This window comes from Oryzias melastigma, linkage group LG5 (genome assembly GCF_002922805.2).
Source record: "Oryzias melastigma strain HK-1 linkage group LG5, ASM292280v2, whole genome shotgun sequence".
NCBI classification, from domain to species: domain Eukaryota; kingdom Metazoa; phylum Chordata; class Actinopteri; order Beloniformes; family Adrianichthyidae; genus Oryzias; species Oryzias melastigma.
In genome coordinates this window covers 24,109,346-24,128,725 of record NC_050516.1, presented here as the reverse complement: position 1 = coordinate 24,128,725, position 19,380 = coordinate 24,109,346, and the positions used below count along the sequence as shown (strand labels likewise).

Here is a 19,380-nt window from a genome sequence, read left to right as displayed (position 1 = left end):
TGGCCAGAGGGGTAGATCGAAGCCCAATCCCGACTCGCTCCATCATCTGCTGGGTGAATTTCAGGTGGGGTGAAGAGGGTGAAGAGGGGGAGGGGGAACCGTCAGGAGTTTGTTGGTTTGGTGCTGTTTGGGAGGGTCCATCGTCCTCGTTGTTTTTCCTCTTCCGGTGCTCGGAGGCAGGTTTCCCGTTTTTGATGTTTTCCTCCAGTGGGGGCAGCTCCGTTCCTCGTGTGGATCCAGTCTGTGTCTGGCCTTGACACCAAGATAAATTTATCTCAGTCTTGGCATGACGCAGGAAGTAGAAAAGATTGGAGGAGAACAGTTTAAGAACAGTTTATTTAAACTGAATCCATTTTCTTTAAAAAGATGTTTGCGTTCCCAGAAAATGTGAAAGTTGTTGATGAAATTAATTCCTGTTTCACCACATGTCGTAGAAAGCCACCCGTTCAGTGCCAACAGCCTGCTGAATCTCTCTTCTCCTCCTCTAACAGTTGGAATGGGACCGCTGATAAAGACAGCTGCATTCATGGAGCTCACAGTTCTTATCAGTCCAGTGAAGTCTTGCTTTAAAACTTCAGATTTTTGCTTGGACACATCATTTGACCCTGTGTGTAGTTCAATGTTTTGTACTGATGGATACTTTGCCACAGTTTGCAGAATTCTCTCCTTCATGTCACTGACCATGTCGTTTGGAAAACACAGGACTTTAGTGTTCCTGCTGCAGAACCACTGAACATCTTTCACAGTGGAATCACCCACAATCAGAGTCTCAGGCCGAGCCTTCAGCTTTCTTTCTGGCCGTTTACCTTCTGATGGGTTACAGGTCCTCCTCGTGCTGCTTTCCAGTGGATGGTCGTTGGGTAATCTGGGGTCATCTGATTTAATTTGTTTTCTGTTCTATTCAGAATTTTAAAAACTATATCCTAATTACTTATGCATTTTATAAACCTGTTCTCAGAGACTGACATGTAGCATTAGTTTAAGCCAGTTTAAAATGCATTTATTTTCAACAGTAACAGTGTTTCCAAAAAGGAGTGTAATAGTGCAACCTTTGGCGTGTCAGGTGTTAAGGCAGTGTAACAGTCTGCTGTGTGCTCCTGTCTCCCCATCAGGAGAGTTCGGGGAGGTCTGCAGTGGAAACCTCAGGCAGCCAGGGAAGAGAGAGATTCTGGTGGCAATTAAGACGCTGAAGGCCGGCTACACTGAACGGCAGAGACGAGACTTCCTGAGTGAAGCCTCCATCATGGGCCAGTTTGACCACCCCAACATCATTCATTTGGAGGGAGTTGTGACGAAGAGCAGCCCTGTTATGATCATCACAGAGTTTATGGAGAACGGATCGCTGGACTCCTTCCTCAGGGTAATGCAAGCACATCCGGTTTTTAATCTGGATATTTTTATCTGGATATTTGATGATTGTGGCAAAATTTTGTGTGTTAACTCAACTAACTTTATGCAGAGGCACAATACATGTAACTTGTTGATCTAAGAACAAACGGTCTATCCTTCAGATTCTGATTGGTCTTTGACTCCATGCTCACCACGTTTACCGCAGCAACTCTTCTCATCTTCACTGTCAGAGTTTCAGCAGCGGATTATAAAACCTGAAACATCCGCCTTCATTTCTGTCAGCAATGAAAAACTTCGACCATCTTTAGATCTATTGTCAAATTGTTCCAGCAGACTTTTAATTTTGATTATGCCAAAATCAAAAACCTGTCATCTTCCAGGACATAGTTTCTGTAGAGCAGCAGGAGTTCAGTTGAAACTCCCCTCTGAGTTGTGGGCAGGATTGTTGGTGCAGAAGTAAGCCTCCTTCAATATCCCATCATCCCTTTATTTACACTCTTTCCTGCTAACTTACAGCCCATCACAACCCATAACTAACATTAGTGGTGCAACAAAAACGGCGAGTAATATCAGAGCTGTCCCGCCGTACAGTTTAGATCCAGATTCAGACGAGGAAAACAAAGACGGTCATGGATCTATTTGTCTGCAGGTGGCTGCATCAGAATGGGGCGGAGCATGGAGACTTTGGCCCGCCCATTTATATGTTATTTACATGTTAAAAACACCATTTTCATTGGTGTGGGTCTTTAACATAAAAATATTTCAGACAAAAGAAGCATAAATTCTAAGATCCAGTTGGTTATTGAATGGATGAATGATTTTGGTGATTTTTGTTCAAAGCAAAATGACGGGCAGTTCACCGTCATCCAGCTGGTGGGAATGCTGCGTGGCATAGCAGCGGGGATGAAATACCTGTGTGACATGAACTACGTTCATCGAGACCTGGCAGCAAGGAACACCCTCGTAAACAGCAACCTGGTGTGTAAAGTGTCGGACTTCGGCCTGTCACGCTTCCTAGAGGACGACACTTCAGACCCAACATACACAAGCGCTCTGGTAAATTCTCCTCGCTCATACTGTGGTACTTTTGTGTTAATTAGCAGAAAGACGACATTTCACTGTTTTCTTTGTCATTTACCTAGGGAGGTAAGATTCCCATCCGCTGGACGGCTCCAGAAGCCATTCAGTACAGGAAGTTCACGTCATCCAGTGACTGCTGGAGTTATGGCATCGTCATGTGGGAGGTGATGTCCTATGGAGAGAGGCCATACTGGGACATGAGCAATCAAGATGTGAGTAACACTTCGAATGGATAAACCTTTAGTTTAATGCCAGATTGAGAACTGTTTTTTTTTTCGTTCAAATTTGAATTTTTTTGAATTAATTTGAGCAGATTTGTGTCTGTGTTATATACTGACTGAGTGAAGAACTGAAATTATCTGGAGAGGAAAACTCGCAGGCTAACCTCTGTCTAAAGCAGACTCCTTTGGGATCCAACGAGTCACATTTCCCACTATTTAGTTCAAATGTTCAAATTCTTCGATATAGCATAATACGCCATCGACACGTTCAGGGTAAACATATTGTTTGGCAGCAAAGATTCTCTTTGCCAATAATGCGGTTCAGTGATGTGACATATGGTTCAGTTTTAAACCTCAGTGACCATTTTGACTGATGGAGGTCAGAAAGCTTCTGAAACATCTATTAAAACACCAAAGGTTGGCTAATATTTGATATAAGTATAAATGTACTTTAAGAATTACATTATATTTTGTTTCAGCTGGTTCAACTTTAAATTAATTTTAGTGTAAAGACTTTCTAAGTAGAATGATGTGACTTTAATATCCTGTTACTTGTTGCTTCACTTTTTCTGCCTTGTCAATTGTGAGGATTGTTGCATTTTGGATTTACTTTTCTTGGTTTTAAATGACAATGTGTAAATTTGGTGTGTTCATTTATTCATGAAATGTATTTCCTGTGAAAATACGTTTGCATATTTGCTGGAACTTTCTGCCAAATTAATTTTAAAAACTATTTGAATTACAAACTTACATAAAAACTAGCCTAATGTTAGAAACAGCGGTAAGTGCAAAAGCAATGGCAGCTTAAAGCTTGAGAAGGTAGTTTAATTTAAAAAAGTCACAGTTACAGCAAATTTGCTGAATTGCGGAAAAAATAAAAGCTTCTCAAAACATTGCTATGATCTTTATAGGTAATAAAATAGATATAAGTCATTTGATCATTGAATTGATTAAATCTGATGAAATGGGCTGGATATTTGAATGCACAAGAAAGGTACAAAAATAATGAAGAAAATTGGAAAAAGAAAAAAAAACAGCAGTTTCATTAGTTAATGTTGAGCCGTATAAACAGGTATTTAGAAGACCCCTGAGGTTGAGAGTCCTGGAGGCTGAAGGTCTAAATCCTGCCTCACTTAAACTGGTGAAATGCAGAGTAACCGTGAAACAAATGCATCCAATTGTTCTCTTCTTTGGTAATTGCTTCATTTTTCTTGTTATTATCAAGCAAGTCACTTTTTCCATTTAGATTGATCTTTATTGACTGACTGTCTTTAAATTTTTCCCTCACAACTTATCGATGCATGACTATCAAACTAGCTACTTTTCTTGCTTCTCTTTTTATTCTGCACTCAACTTCAGTCATCAAAGTTCATGTCTCCTTCGCCTTATTTAACTATTTATCCAGATCCAATCACAGATCATAGTTGTGCTAATAACGATCTGCCTTTTAACATTCGTGATGCGTTGTCTCTGTCCATTTTTAAAACTAAGCTTAAAACCCATTTTTACAGCCAAGCTTTTAATGTTCCATGATACTCTGCTATGTTTTTATTCTGTTTTTAACTTTGTTCTTACTCTGTTATAAATCTGGTTTTACTGTTTTGGCTTTTAGTTGTTTTATGCTTATATTTTATCGATTAGTGTTCTTGGTGTTTTAATGTACAGCGCTTTGTAGCAGTCTGGCTGTGTTAAAGTGCTTCATAAATAAACTTGATTTGATCTGATAAGTCTACACACCCTGGAAGAAACAATGATTTCTGGATCATTTTCCATAGAATATGAATGATAACACAAACACTTGTTTCCCTCTCATAGTTAGTGGCTGCTGAAACAATTTATTGTCAAAAATTATCTTTCCCATTTTAATTCATGACAATGAACAGGCGGCTGGGTGGCTCAGTGGGCTAGGTGAAGGGCTGACACGCTGGAGCCCTGGGTTCGATTCCCAGGGTTGTCCACTGATCTCCACCCAGATTGGGTCCTTAGACCCTTGATGCTGCTGCCTAACTGGGTCCCTGTGCCCCTCAAGTACAGGGTTGTGTCAGGAAGGGCATCCGGCGTAAAAACTCTGCCAAATCACTGATGCGAAACAGTCGGTGCTGTTACGCTGTGGCGACCCCGAAAAGGATAAGCTGAAAGTGAACTAGATTTTAATTCATGACAATCAAAAGATGACATCCTCTGATGACTTTGTTCTGAAAACAAAGACAAGCTGATACAGATGGGTTTGATTCACAGCTACAAGTAACCATCCTCACCTGTGACTCGTTTACCTCTAATCAATGTTTGACCACTAAAGGTCTGAGATTTTCTGGACTCTGAACAGACCTTCATCCTTCATCCAGAGGTGCACTGATATTTCTGGATCCTAAATTACAATAAAAGCTAAAGAGCTGTCAAAAGATCTACGGGAAAAGGTAACTGAACTGTACAAAACAGGAAAGAGACACAAGAAGATCTTCAAGGAGCTGAGAGGACCGGTCAGTGTTCAAACTTTGATCAAGACGTGGAAGATGTGGAGTTCTGATGAAACCAAACAGCATCAAAACAATTTCTGCCCAAAAAATCATTGGAGATGCAAAGAAAAACCACAAATGACCTCAGCTGTGATCCAGGACTCTGAAAAACTGGTGTGGATGTTTCAAGATGAACAAGAAGAAGAAGAAAGGGCTGCATGGTGGAGTCACTAGAAGAAAACCTTTTTGATGCAAATGCCTCAAACATCTCTCTTACAAAACACCAACCAGCTCAGAGACAAACCTGAGAAGCTTCTGGACCAAAGTCCTCTGGAGTGATGATCCAAGATTGAACTGTTTGGCCTCAAACATAAACTCTACATCTGGAGAGGAGTCAACAAGACCAATGAAGACACTAACTCTATTCCTACAGTGAAACACGGAGGTGGGTCGCTGATGGTTTGGGATGTGTGAGCGACAGAGACAGGAAACGAGACGAATGCTGGACGTTATCAGAAGATCCTGGAGGAAAACTGTCACTCTGAAGCTCAGAGGCGGAGCTTGAGACACACTTGAACATGACAACGATCCAAAGTCCAGCTGTCATTGGTCCCAACAGAACCAGGTGAAGGTTCTGGAGAGTCTCCTGACCTCAGTATTATTGATCCACTCAGAGGAGATCTCAGACGGAAGTTCAAGAAAGACAGAGCAGGAATTTAAAGGATCTGGAGGTTTTCTGCTTTACCGTTAAAGAAAATAAAGAACTTCATCCACAACGACCACGAGAGACGTCAGGCTGTTATGATGCAACAGATGGAGGATGATCACTTCTGAACAGAACCATTTGGGAAGGTTCTGTTGTCTTCGTGATTTAAAGACTGTTGTTTAAGAATAAATAGATTCCCCCAAACAGGAACCATTGGTGGGAAACAAGTGTCTGTGTTTTCATTCATATTCTCTGTATTTTTTATTTATTTTTTTTACAAACTTAAAATCTCCAGCATTTGTGAAACTCATTATATATCATAGTATTAGAAATAGATTTGGGTCTCCTTTAGTATGTTTTATTATTTTCCTTTGCTGTCTCTTTCACACATTGACTTTTATTAAATTATTTGTGTTCAAATCTTTCTAGGTAATCAACGCCATTGAGCAAGATTACCGGTTGCCACCTCCCATGGATTGTCCGAGTGCATTGCACCAGTTGATGCTGGACTGTTGGCAGAAAGACCGCAACAACCGACCCAAATTTAGTCAGATTGTTGCCAACTTGGATAAGATGATCCGTAACCCCAGCAGTTTGAAAGCCATGACACCCCAGTCATCAAGGTATGGTGGACACACCCCTTCCAGTCCCCACCCAGCCAATCAGCTCTTACACCCTGGCATTATCTCTGCAGTGTTCACCTACCTCTGCTGGATCGCAGCACTCCAGACTTCTCCTCCTTCAGCTCAGTGGATGACTGGCTTGATGCTATCAAGATGGGCCAGTATAAGGAAAACTTCAGCAGTGAAGGGTTCACCAGCTTTGATGTGGTGTCCCAGATGGCCATGGAGTACGTCAAGTATTTCTGTCCCTTTTTCTAAGACATGGCAATGCAGTCTGTGTACAACTCTGACCAACTTATGTAGGTTCCTCAATTGAAATGATAACTGTTTTATGAATCAGAAATGTAATATGTCTTCTACAGTGATACATCACTGAAGTGACAACAAGTTTTTGCTTTAGCTGTAACAGAAAAAGAACATAAGACACAAGCGGAACTGTTGCCTTCCTGCTTTACGGATCCCAAAAAAGGAAACGGATATCGATGTAGCAGAGGCCATTCTAAGATAAACCTCTCCAAAATTCCTAAGACTAAAGAATCATGCACCATACCTTACTTTGACCCACTGAGTGCTAATAAAAACATTTTATCTGCAGCAATATTTTTGCCCCTAAAATTTTCCGGAGTCACAGTACCTCCTGGAATTAAAGACATTTGTATGATTAATGGCAGGTATCTTCACATTCTATCAAATTATCGAGCATAAAAGACTTACATACGTTCAGGACTTGAAGGACTAGTGTGTGTTGGACTGGGGACTGGTTTACTAAATGTTTGCATTAGTTCCTCAATTTTATTATTGTTGCAACACAGAAAAACTGGCAGTTTTTTCTAAAAAGTTGTAAAGACATTTGAAATATTTTTCTATGATAACCAAAGGTTATAGTAGAATGTGGAAGTTTTAAAGTAGTAGTTTTTTTTAATGAAAAAAATAACACTGCTTTAATAAAATTACTGACAAAACAGTCATTCCATTTATAATTAACCTTTCTCAGCAGCATGCTTTTTGCACAAAAGTGAAACATTTTTACTCTGAATTTTAAAGGAACAGAAAAAAATGGAACTCTGAGTTTTGATTATCTTCTGTTCAAATACAAACTTTAACCTTTATTTAAAAATAAAGAAATATTTACTATCTTGATGAAACATTATTTTAGTTATCTAGAAGCTAAAATTTTGCAACCCTGCATGGGTTCAATGATCTTTGCTTCTAGCAAGAAAAAAAAATCATGAGAAGAAAAGATGCACATTTGATGTGCCTTTTGTTGCAACGTTTGAAATCCTTCTATGTTTCTTGGCATTTAATCAAAGATGGCAACAAAAAAAGCATCATTTTTAGTTCTTATTATCCAAATGTCTTCAGCCCAACAATTACTGCAGCTGTCAGAAGGCTGTAGGAGGGTGGCAGACTTGAAAGATCCTAACAATGCAGCAAGTCAAAAAGAAGTTTGAAACTCAGTTTAATAAAAACAATAGAGCATCCGTAAAACCTTAAAACGTATTAAAAAGATTTAAAAGGTCTGTTGGCAGCAGGGCTGGGTTGATAAAATCCATTAATTGATCTAAATTTAGTAGATCAATAATCAATCCATAAAAGTAGAGATTGATATAACCCAAAATTCAATTCAATTTTATTTCTATAGCCCAATATCACTAAAACAATGGCCTCATTGGGCTTCATGTCGATAATTTTACAGATGCAGACGGTCGGTCATAAAATGTAAACAATAAATAATTGCTAAACTAAACAGATTAAATAAAGGAGAAGCAGAACAATTGTTGGAGTTTCTCTGTTTGAGAATCCATGTAACACTGTATGCCAGGGATCGGCAACCCAAAATGTTGAAAGAGCCACTTTGGACCAAAAAACTGAAAAACAAATATGTCTGGAGCCGCATACATTTAAATGCCTTGTATAAGTCTTACAATGAAGGCGACACATGGAGAATGTGTCTATAAAGTAGAACATTATCAATGTGATTTAATAGATTATAACTAAAAAAGTGAACGCCATAATTAAATGTTTATTTCTCCTTCTGCGTGTCCTCGCGTCACGTAATTCTCAAATTTGGATTCATTATAATATAGAGGAATTGAAGCGACAAACTAGCTGACTAAAGGTGAATAACCTCATAACCAACATACAAGCTTTTCTTTTGACAACCCTCTATGACACAAGGAGAGGGGGTCGTCATCATTCTCTCCCTCATTCTCACTCCAGGAGCAGGAAGAATTCAAACATAACAGGACAAAATCATAAATGCCAACAAACACAGTCAGACAACAGAACACATTGATGAGAACCGAAACTTAAATCCAATTCCAGTCAGACAGGCGTGCCTGAGACCATCACTACAATATGAATGAATTACAGTTACTGTTATTAGTTAGTTAATTAGTTAATTAATTTAGTTAATTACTTTGATGAAATTAACGAAACGCTGTAAAGAAATCCAATTTTTGATGTCATTTTTATTTTGAGGATTTGAAAAAAAACACAAAAATGTAACGTGCATGTAACGTGCACCTTTAAGGTGCTTCCACACTGGCCGCGTCGGCGCCCAATCAAGTGCACACCTTCAATGAAGAGTCAATATAAACGCGCGCACACCAAAATTCCTGGCCTCCAAGTCTGGAGCGCGTGAGCGGACTTTGCTACCCAGGTTTTTAAGTCAGACATTTAAAAGGACAGAGTTATGAAAACCAAAGTCTTCAGAAAGATTTGGGGGATTTTCACCGCTTTTACTTTTTGCTCCGAGGTTCTTCCTGTTGTAGGTGGCAGATGAGCGCTAATGAACAGTAAAAATACAATTGAAGAACAATCTCCTCCCCGCCACGCAAAGCACGCGGGCGATGTGTGAGCACCTGAACGCACCGCACGCGGGCTTATGAACGCACGCTCAGCAGGTGGTATCCACACCGGAGCAGCGCGGTCACGCAGTGGCGGGGAGGAGATTCTTCTATTCTTCTTCTACTGTTCGTTAGCGCTCATCTCATCTTGGTGTCATAGTAACCCGACCGGACACAAACCGTAATGATTCATTTCTCCTTCGTGATCACGTTTGGCACTTCTGTGCTTTGAAGCAGACTCCGCCCACAAGCAGCTCCCGAATCCGGCTCCTTGATTGGTCACAGCTCTGAGCTGCTGCGACTGTGGGTGGAAATCATGAACCAGATTGAAGATTCAGCGCGCGCTCAATGCGTGCCGATTTGTACGTGGAGCTCGCGACCCGACTTCAAAACCCGCGTAGCAACGTGCGCTCACGTGCGCTCCAGACGCATGGCCCAGGAATTCTGGTGTGCACATGTTTGTATTGACTTTTCATTGAGGGTGTGCGCTTGATTGCGTGCTGACGCAGCCGGCGTGGAAGCACCTTCACTCATCTCGCAACAACTGGAAAACATAAAGGATGTTTGTGTCATGTTTGTCCTCCGACAGAAACCGTATTAAAAACTAAAAATAAATTTCCCTCCTCCATTTTTTTTTTCATTTTCAAACATTTTTGAAAAAGCGCCAGGAAGCCACTAGGCGGCGCTTAAAGAGCCGCATGTGGCTCCAGAGCCGCAGTTTGCCGACCCCTGCTGTCTGCTATTAACAGTCTCATTATTTCACTGATACATTTGACAGTATGTGAAATGAATGAGATTAATAAAAATATATGCAAAACATATATAGATTATTAATGTATTTCTACACAAATGTATCTTAATGTGTAAACCATGTAAACTCAAAATTGAAATGAGTTAAAAGAATGAATTAAAAAAAAATCAGAATTGAATTGATTCTGGAAGTTATTATTGATACCCAGCCCTAGTTAGTAGCGTTCACCTACAGTCTCTCAACGTGGTATCAGAAAACAGCCCTTCCGATCCTGTGGGAGCGGCGGACTCGTCAGAGCCAAGCTGGCGACGACCTCAGTACGTGGCGTCCGCAGGTGCAGCCTTATTAGGGCGTCGGCAGGTCACCATTCGTCAGTGCAGCGGGCGACCTCCCCCTTGTAGCGTCTGCTGCCACTGCTTTCCTCACCCTTCTTCCTTCCACCCCTCCCCCCACCCCCCCAGGTGTTTTCTTTTTTTTTGTCAAATTTTTTTTATGCCAAACTGTTTCAGCTTAAAGACATAATGATCTACCAAATCCTAGAGGGACTGATATGACACATTTATCAAAGGCAAATCCATAGGTGGATTGGACATTCGTGTTTTTTTTCAGTTTACAACATGAAAACCATGTTGTGTTTTGTTGGGAAATGTCAGGCAAAATAAGTGCAATTTTATGGTCATAGTGTGATGTTACACTGGCAAACCTTCAGCAAATCGTCCCCTTTGAGTATCTTGAGAAACCCACTGTCCTTCAGAAATTTCTGAATGTTTCATTGAGGTCTGAGACAACTAACTCTGCTGTCAGACTGTACCACTTTGAATTAGGGGTCTGACATTTTTCCTTATGAAGTTCACCAGCTGGAACGGAACGCTATTGATGCAAGTTCTCATACGAACAACAGATAACAGTTTTGAGGATATGACCCAAGCACTGTAATTTTATATATCATTTTAAATCAAGAAACAATTACAACCTCATTGACATAGAATGTACTTTGTTGTTACTAAAATGTACTTACTGTGGATTTTCCAATAGTAGCCCCAACGTTCATTCCAAAAATTTGGCAGCTGACCCGACGTTTATTAAAAACAGTGGAGGCCGGTGTTCATTCCATCACAGATAGAATGCTGATGGCTAATGGGTTCATTTTGCAGTGAAACTCAATCACAAAATGCAGGCAACAACACTAGATGAAGATTTCTGGAACATTTCTAGATTCATTCAAATTATGAGAACAGTAAAGTAAAACATTTAGCATGAAAAAGCGTAACAGAGAAAGTTTCTTTTTAGAACTTTCTTGCCAAAATGCCACAGCCTCTGCCTGCACCAGTCTGACTCTCCCACAAAAGCATTCATCAGCCTGAACATGAGGAAATGCAACAAGCTCAGAACCCAGGCATGCCGGTACACGAGATCAGAAAAACAATAAAGAACAGTACTTACTATCATCATCTGAGTCAGAAATGATCGCTTTGTTTTTTGCCAGTTTTTCTTTATCTTCCTCTTCTTGTAAAGCAATACAGCTGCTCCCACTGCTTGTCGTACAGTTTCACACTCCCAGCATGATGTTACAGCTGGAAGCATCCCAGACAAGAAGTCTCTTCCAGAAATAAGAAACATTGCAACCTTTCTGACACCACATTATTGGTGGTTCCTAATTCCTCTGTTTATTGAGGTCGCTACCACAGCTTCTTTGACGTCCTGCAGTCTTACCACTTCTTGCTTTTTGCCCCAAAATAAGCACCTTCAGTTTTGTGCTATCTGCTTTTGCTGCCAACGTCAGGGTGAAACTAGATTTCTTTATGGTAACATTCGTGCTGCCGGTTGGTTTGATCTAGGCCTGTCAAACAAAGTAGATGTCTTGTCCATTACAATGATTTAGGGTTAGGAGAACAAGTCTATCTGCAGGTCACTTTCTGGCAACCCACATGACAAAAGAGACAAGCTTGTCAATCACTTGTTCTGTCTTCCGACGGTGCGATGGCAGATGGCGCTTTATGAATTTGTCAAGCCAACCCACGCTGGCCGCGAGTGTTTCTTTTTTCTTTGAAGCGTCATCAATCTATGAAAATTGTCTTCACTTTGGTGCCAATCACTTTCCTGGAGACACACACCTTTTTGTTTTGCTCAACAATCCATGTGAGAAGGTCTTCAAATTCTTCGCTCACTTTCTTTGTACCTCATTCAGACAATCGTTTGCTAACTGTTGATCATTTTTCTGCCATCATCTTCTCTATATTACCCGTCTGTTTGCGCCATTCTCTGATTCGTTTAGGATCCACTCCAAAATGTGATGCAGATTCCTCTCCAGAATGTTCTGCGGCATATGCCACCGCACTAAGTTCAAAAGCTAAATTGAGTGAGCATTTCTTGGCCATCGTTACACTAGCTTACAACTCAAGCCGTTACCATAGACACCCCGTCCCCCTGACCCCATGAAGATGGGCAGACCTTAAAGGTTCCTATTAGAGATCAGTGTTAATAGAACAAGCTCTTGTTAGACCTGGTGTTTATTGGAGATTGGTATCTATTAGAGACTGGTCATTATTGGAAGTTATACATTATTTAGAGATTTTTTTTTTAGAGATTTAAATTGGGATCAGGAGCTTTAAAAATTGTAATTATTTACCCTTTTTAAGTTTTTATTGTGAAACTGTTGTTTTTGCTTTGATTTTTCCTTGGACTTGGGTATATGTAGAAGGACTAATATGTGTTTCTTTGTCCAGGGATATCCTTCGTGTGGGAGTGACCCTGGCTGGACATCAGAAGAAGATTCTTAACAGCATCCAATCCATGAGGGCACAGATGAACCAGATAACCTCTGTGGAGGTGTGACCTTGTGGACCAATTTTATTTGCCATACAAGGCCCAGCAGTCGCAAAGTCTATTCCCCCTGAACTTTTGTGGAGGATTTATGGCTTGCAAAAAGACTGACTTCATCAAACCTCAGGTTCAGCTCCCTTCCCTCAGATTTTCCCAGCTGATCCCTTTGATATCTGTGTAGCTGCTGCGTCTTCAGGTCATGGCCACACTCGGGGGGCCCTTCCATGTAGCTCATCACAGCCATGCTGGACTCTAGAATCAACATCACCAGTCTGAAGAAAGTTTGCTCTTCAGTTTAGATATTTTGTGAACAAGACACACTTATTATAATCATGAAAATGACAAAACTGTAAAAACTGGACAGCCACACGAGTCTGAAGCTGGGAGCGGTGTTACCTGCTCTGCACATTTCTATAGGAAGACGTCCCAGCCATCACTGAAAACTCTATAATCCACGTCAGCTGTTTTGGGCAGAATTCCCAACTGCCTCTATCATACTAATGTTGGTGTTCTTTATGACAAACTCACTTCTTCTGCATCAACATTTGCTTTCACCACAAGCCAGTTGTCAAGACATTCTGTAGACCCCCTGTTGTGTTGGTGAGACTCTGACCCCTCAGAACCCGAAGAGAGTCTTTTCATGTCTGTAGTCAACTGCCATTTCTTGTAGATTCATCTCTTCTGACTAATTAGTCTTGTTCCTGCACATGGTTTCACCTTGGGGAAGTTTGGAGGTCAACTCGTCTTTTTGCTTCTCAAACTGGTCCTAAACACGTTTTTTTTTTGTGCCATGACAAATGATTCTGTTTGGAAAAGCTGCTGTCAGTCTCAGGTAGGTTGGTTTATTCCCATAGATAATCCGTTAAGTAAAAATTGACCTTCTGGAGTTTTTTAGAGTAGTGGTGCTTTTTAGACATGCATGGCCTCAAACAAACTGATTGCACAGAGGTACTGATGATCAGCCTGATAATGATGTGGTTGGGGTTACCTGCCGATATGCCTTCTTTTCAACTTTTTCAAAGCTGATATCTGTGCTTCATGCATTTTGATGACACCATGGTTTCAGGAATCAGAAGAATCTGTCAAACTGGAATCTGGGTTATTTTCTCTTCCTGAACGTGCACAAATAAACAGTGGAGAGGAATGTCTAATTTCACATGAGAAAGCCCCATGAAGAAGTAGAAATACTACCTCAACAAGTTGGAGGGGGAGATGGTTTTATTGAGACAAGTAGCTGTTCAATTCAATTTTATTTCTACAGCCCAATATCACAAAGACAGTCGCCACATTGGGCTTCATGCCGGTAATTTTACAGAAGCAGGTCGATCATAAAATATAAACAAAAGCTAAAAACTAAACAGACTATAAAGAACGGTCATCCCTGTCCTTAGACCCTCCTTCCCGGCAATGAGAAACTCGTAAAAATGCACTTGATTCAGAAAAAAAAAGAAACCTCATGGATGGACATGAAGGAGAGATCCTCTCCCAGCTCTTATGACAAACCACAGGATTTGGTCTGATGGGAAAATCGCTGGTTTAGAAAGGTTCCATTTGTAAGAAAACTGTTTGTGATTTGGCTCATGATCATTCTTAGCATAACTCAAAGAGTGAACAAAGTCCCAATAGCTGTCACGCAGCTAGGTGCGTAAAATAAGTTCTCTGTATTTGATCCATCCCCTGGGAGAGTGGTAAGCTGCAGACACAGCTGCGTTGTAGAACCCCCCACACCCCAGTTTTTCACAATAAAATACTGCTACAAATGCCATCATATTTTTGTATCTAAACAGACTGCAGAGATGAAAATACAGTAAACATACAAACAATGCACAAAAGGCGAGGCAAGTTTATTTGTAGCACATTTCATGTACAGAGACGATTCAAAGTGCTCTACATAAAACATTAAAAGAAACAACCAAAAAAAATAGTAAAAATGTGATCATCCATCCATCCATCTTCTTGACCACTTCATCCCTTTCGGAGCCTAACCCGGCTACTGATGGGCGAAGGCGGGGTACACCCTGGACAGGTCTCCAGTCTGTCTCAGGGCCTCAATTACACACACATTCACTCTCACATTCACACCTAGGGGCAATTTAGAGTCACCAATGAACCTATGAAGCATGTTTTTGGACGGTGGGAGGAAGCCGGAGTCCCCGGTGAAAACCCACGCATGCACGGGGAGAACATGCAAACTCCACACAGAAAGGTCCCAGCCGGGATTTGAACCGGGGCCTTCTCGCTGTGAGGCGAGAGCGCTAACCACTGCGCCACCGTGCAGCCCAAAAATGTGATTATTAAAATAAAATTAAAAGAAAGTAAAAAGATTTTAATTTAAAAACAAGCATAGATAAACAGTCAGACGTAAACTTTTGAATACATATTAATCAAACTGAGAACAGGTGAGTCTTTAACCTGGATTTAAATACACTGAGTGTTTCAGCAGATCTAAGGTTTTCTGGAAGTCTGTTCCAGATCTGTGGTGCATAGAAGCTGAATGCAGCTTCTCCATGTTTAGTTCTGACTCTAGGAACTGATAAAAGACAGACAAAAAAACAGACACACACATAGACACACAGATCAATGTAGTGGAAGTGGGGGGTGGTGTCTAAAAACAGAATCAATGAGAGAGACAGAGGACAGTTGGTGACAAGTCTAGATGGACGATGTCAAATTAATTGTAGAAACTAAATATCGGCAGCTGAGCAGAAGCGCACGAGGTGACAGGTATTCCGCACACACATCGCTTTGCAGCGTTTCTGTGTCCGATGTGAACCCGGCGTTAGAGTTTGACTCAACCTGGATTGAACTTATGACCTTCTAATCGCAGGGTGGACACTATCGTAAAGCCACAAAGCTGGATTACAATCATCCAGATAGTTTCTGAGCTGAAAGTTTGGTTACAGTTCTGAGTCCTCAAATACTTTCACTAAACCAACATGTTTCTAAAAATGTGAAGCCTGTCTACAATATAGAATAAGAAAACACAGTCAAGAGATTCTAACAAGTCTAACAAGAGCTTGTTTCTGACTGTACTTCCGTCTCCACTCATATTATTGGGACAGTTTAGAATTAGAGTTGATCATATTATAACTGAAATTTACAGCACTTTACTTCAGTAATAGCTTAAGTCCAAGAGTGAACGAACAGATTTGTAATGTCTTTTCGATATTAAATCAAACTTTGATTGATTTGAAAAGACTATGTTTACGCCAACATCAAGTACCAAATGAAAGAGCTCATTCTGGAAGGAGAATTAATCTTCAAAGGATATCCACATACTTTGCAACAACTGACATTTTTCTATGTTTCTTAGTACGATGAATCTTTTAAATTATTCCATCTTTCACCAGCTGATGACATCATGCTTTGGTGCAATTTCCGCCCTCCCCTCAAATTTTAAAAGAAAAACAACATTTGATCCATAAAAATGACAGAATCCGTTTTTTTTTAATTGAATACTAAATATTTTGATTAATAACATTTTGAGTTAAGAAACTTATGGCGGGTACAAGTGTAGCCCGTTGTTTTTTACATGATGAAATATGAATAAATTGAAAAATCCCACTTGTCTGAATCCCATCGAGAACTTTGATTCATTTCAAGCAGGAGATAAATGCTAAGACAGTCATTTCTTGGGAATAGAATCATTTTAGAGCTTTAAACCCAGCGGAACAGTACAGTACATAAAGGGAGCCTGAGGGATGTTTTTTGCCTAGCTTGAAACTCCAGTGTCAGAGAGACAGCAGGAGTCTAAAGATCTGAAGCTAAAAGTCAACGATGGAGGTGGAGTCGGGCAGAAGAAGGGCTGTCTCAGTAATTAGCAAAGACTGCCTGAAGAGTGGGGAAGTCGAAATATTTAAATCTTATTGCTTATTGGCTCATCAAAATTAGGAAAGACCCGGGGTTTGATAGAGGACGATCAGGAATGATGGTCAGTCTTCCTGAGTAATCTTAAGACCATCAGCAGTGTTGTCTTATTTAGAATATGACTGAAAGCTTTTCACACATCTGAACATAGACATTGTTGGAAGAGGAAGATCAAACTCCACTGAACAAAAACAATAATCACAGACTAAAAAAGCTCCATGTGAAGTCTTCATAAATGTATAAGGCCTTATTCGCTGATGAGACAATCAACTCAACACTTCTTGGTCTCTTACAGACAGATCTGTGCAAACTGATAGTCACATGATTCCACCTGGAAAAACGCTGAGCTTCAAAGTGATGGCATACAGTGATGATAAAGCTCGGCCTCAATCCTCACTGTGGTCATTGTACATATGTACATACTTGCTAGTACCACAACTTGATAGAATTGACTTTGGCTTTGCCAAAAATATGCTCTTTGAGCTTCACAGGACCTCTACTTTCTTAGAGCTTTGTAATGTTGAGTTTTTAAAACTTTGAATTTTTATTTCCATGTTTTTTGTGAATCTCACAACATAATGACACCTTATACTTAACAGTGTTGAATTCTTCCTCCTGGTCATGTGAGTAATACTTGGTGGCATGGTTGTCCTCTTTGTCTCACTTGATTGGCACAAAAACCCAATTAGTTGCTCACAGTTAATTTCTGTCTGACTTGGTTCTAAATGTGTCTGTTTGCAGTTTGAATGTTTTCCATTCTCCAGGGGTTTGTGTCTTTGTCCAGAACTGTTTTTTTCTCACATATTTGAACAGCACATTGCTGGTACTTCCTAAGGAACTGTAAACTGTGACTCCAGCTGACGGATGAGGAAACACTCTGGATTTTACTGACTCTGCTGTCATTGGGTGCATGTGTTCATGTGTAGATACATTTTGACTTGCACAGTTTAAAAAGATGCTTTCACATATCTCACTCTTTGGACAGATATCCTTATTAACTCTGTACTTTTTCAGCTAGTATGATTTATTTTGTCATGCTCCGTGTAGCATTTATGTAACAAGGTGGTCATGTGTACAGATGCGCACAAACACACATTTACTGTACACATGTCTAGTCCAATGTTTGCTGCTGTAACAGACTGATGTGTTTTTGTTTGTAAATCTATTTCTTCATATATGTAAAGTATTCTGTTTGAGAGCCACTACAGTGCGCTCTGTCAATCAATGGTCTATTTTCAAACTTAGGTTACATGTATGGTACACTGAACTATAAGCTGCGTAAGCGAGACAATAGTCAGAGATAACTGTCAGTTAGTCAAACTTCATTACTGTGTTCACAGTAACTCCTGAACTTGTTTATGACATGCTACATGTTAGCCGCATTAGCATATTCACAACACCTGTAACTCTCAACCTTGTTTGCAACACGTTAAAAACAGACTGATAACGTTAAAACAAATGTTACTGTGAGTGTGAACTCTCAACTTTGTTAGTTACATTTACACACACACACAAAAACAGTCCACAGCTGTGGGCTAACATATGATAGCCGTGTTAGCATTTTGACGACCTGCTCTCAACCCGCTTTAACCCATATATATAAGGCACTCTGGATTAAAAGGTGTTCTGTAGTTTTTTTTGGGAGAAACTTAAGGCTTTTAAGGCCAAAAACTATTCTTTCAGTTTTTTTTTTTTTTTTTAGTCTGTTATACAGCACAGAGTTCACGCTGACAGTTAAGATGTTCCCGTCCTTTCATTTCTACCAAATGGTAAATAAAGTAGAAATAAAACTCAATCATCATAAGGGAAGAAGACTCTAAAACTAAAAAGTGAACCTCACCTCTGACAGGACAATGAAACGGTTAATACGCTCCAGAGTGTGGACTATGTAATCCACACCATGTGTATACAGGAGGTTCATTTTTTTCTATTTGCTGTTAAATAGTCGTAAATTTCTTTTTGTATTCTTTTTAGAGAATTGAGCAGAACCTGAGAAGGACAGCCTGTCCTCAAGAGGCTTTCTCTTGGAAAATGAATCTGGAGGAATGAGTGTCTTCACAGAGATGTTGCAATGAATTCACAAAGCAGATTTCCTTCAGTTTCACACAATGAAGAGACTTCGATGTTTAAAGTCAAACAGACCGCTAACACATTCACTTGAGCTTTTCAGTTCGATGGTCTGGGTTTTTATGTCAATTTCTTTAGTAAAAAATCATTTCTGTTTAATATCTAAATCTTTTGATTCTAATTTTCCAGACTTGACAAATATTTTAAAGTAGTATTGTAAAATATTTATACTGGTTATAAAAAAGACTTTAGTTTTTCTTATTTCTTTTCATCAATCAGTTTAAAAAATATATTTTTATGTTGTGGAGAGACAAGAAATACACTAGCTGGTAGTGTGTACTGTAAGTACAAAGTATTTTAAAGACAGTAGTTTATGCTTGAGTCAATCCTCATCTGTGATGCTGACAATGAATCTATATTGGGAAATAATTATCTCTTTCTCAGTCTTTGTTGCTTTCATTTTATCTAAGAAAGTAAAAGTTCTATCTCTTTTCTATCAACAACCTTGTCAGTAGTCCAGATTGATGTTTTACCAAACACCTCAACGTTTTGTGTTTGCTTGTAGCTCTTCAAGTGAAGCATCACCT

At 39.9% G+C, this 19,380-nt stretch overlaps 1 protein-coding gene across 1 annotated transcript; it reads left to right on the top strand.

Annotated features, from left to right (window-relative positions):
* Positions 1-1,112: 1,112 nt before the first annotated feature.
* Positions 1,113-14,696, top strand: LOC112145050 (ephrin type-B receptor 2; the record flags this gene model as incomplete). Its single annotated transcript, XM_024270055.2, is given in 6 exon segments — positions 1,113-1,360; positions 2,191-2,406; positions 2,493-2,642; positions 6,243-6,436; positions 6,508-6,663; positions 12,763-14,696. Coding segments are annotated over 6 exon segments (1,073 nt in total), but the record flags the coding sequence as incomplete, so codon positions are not given.
* Between the last annotated feature and the right edge of the window lie 4,684 nt (positions 14,697-19,380).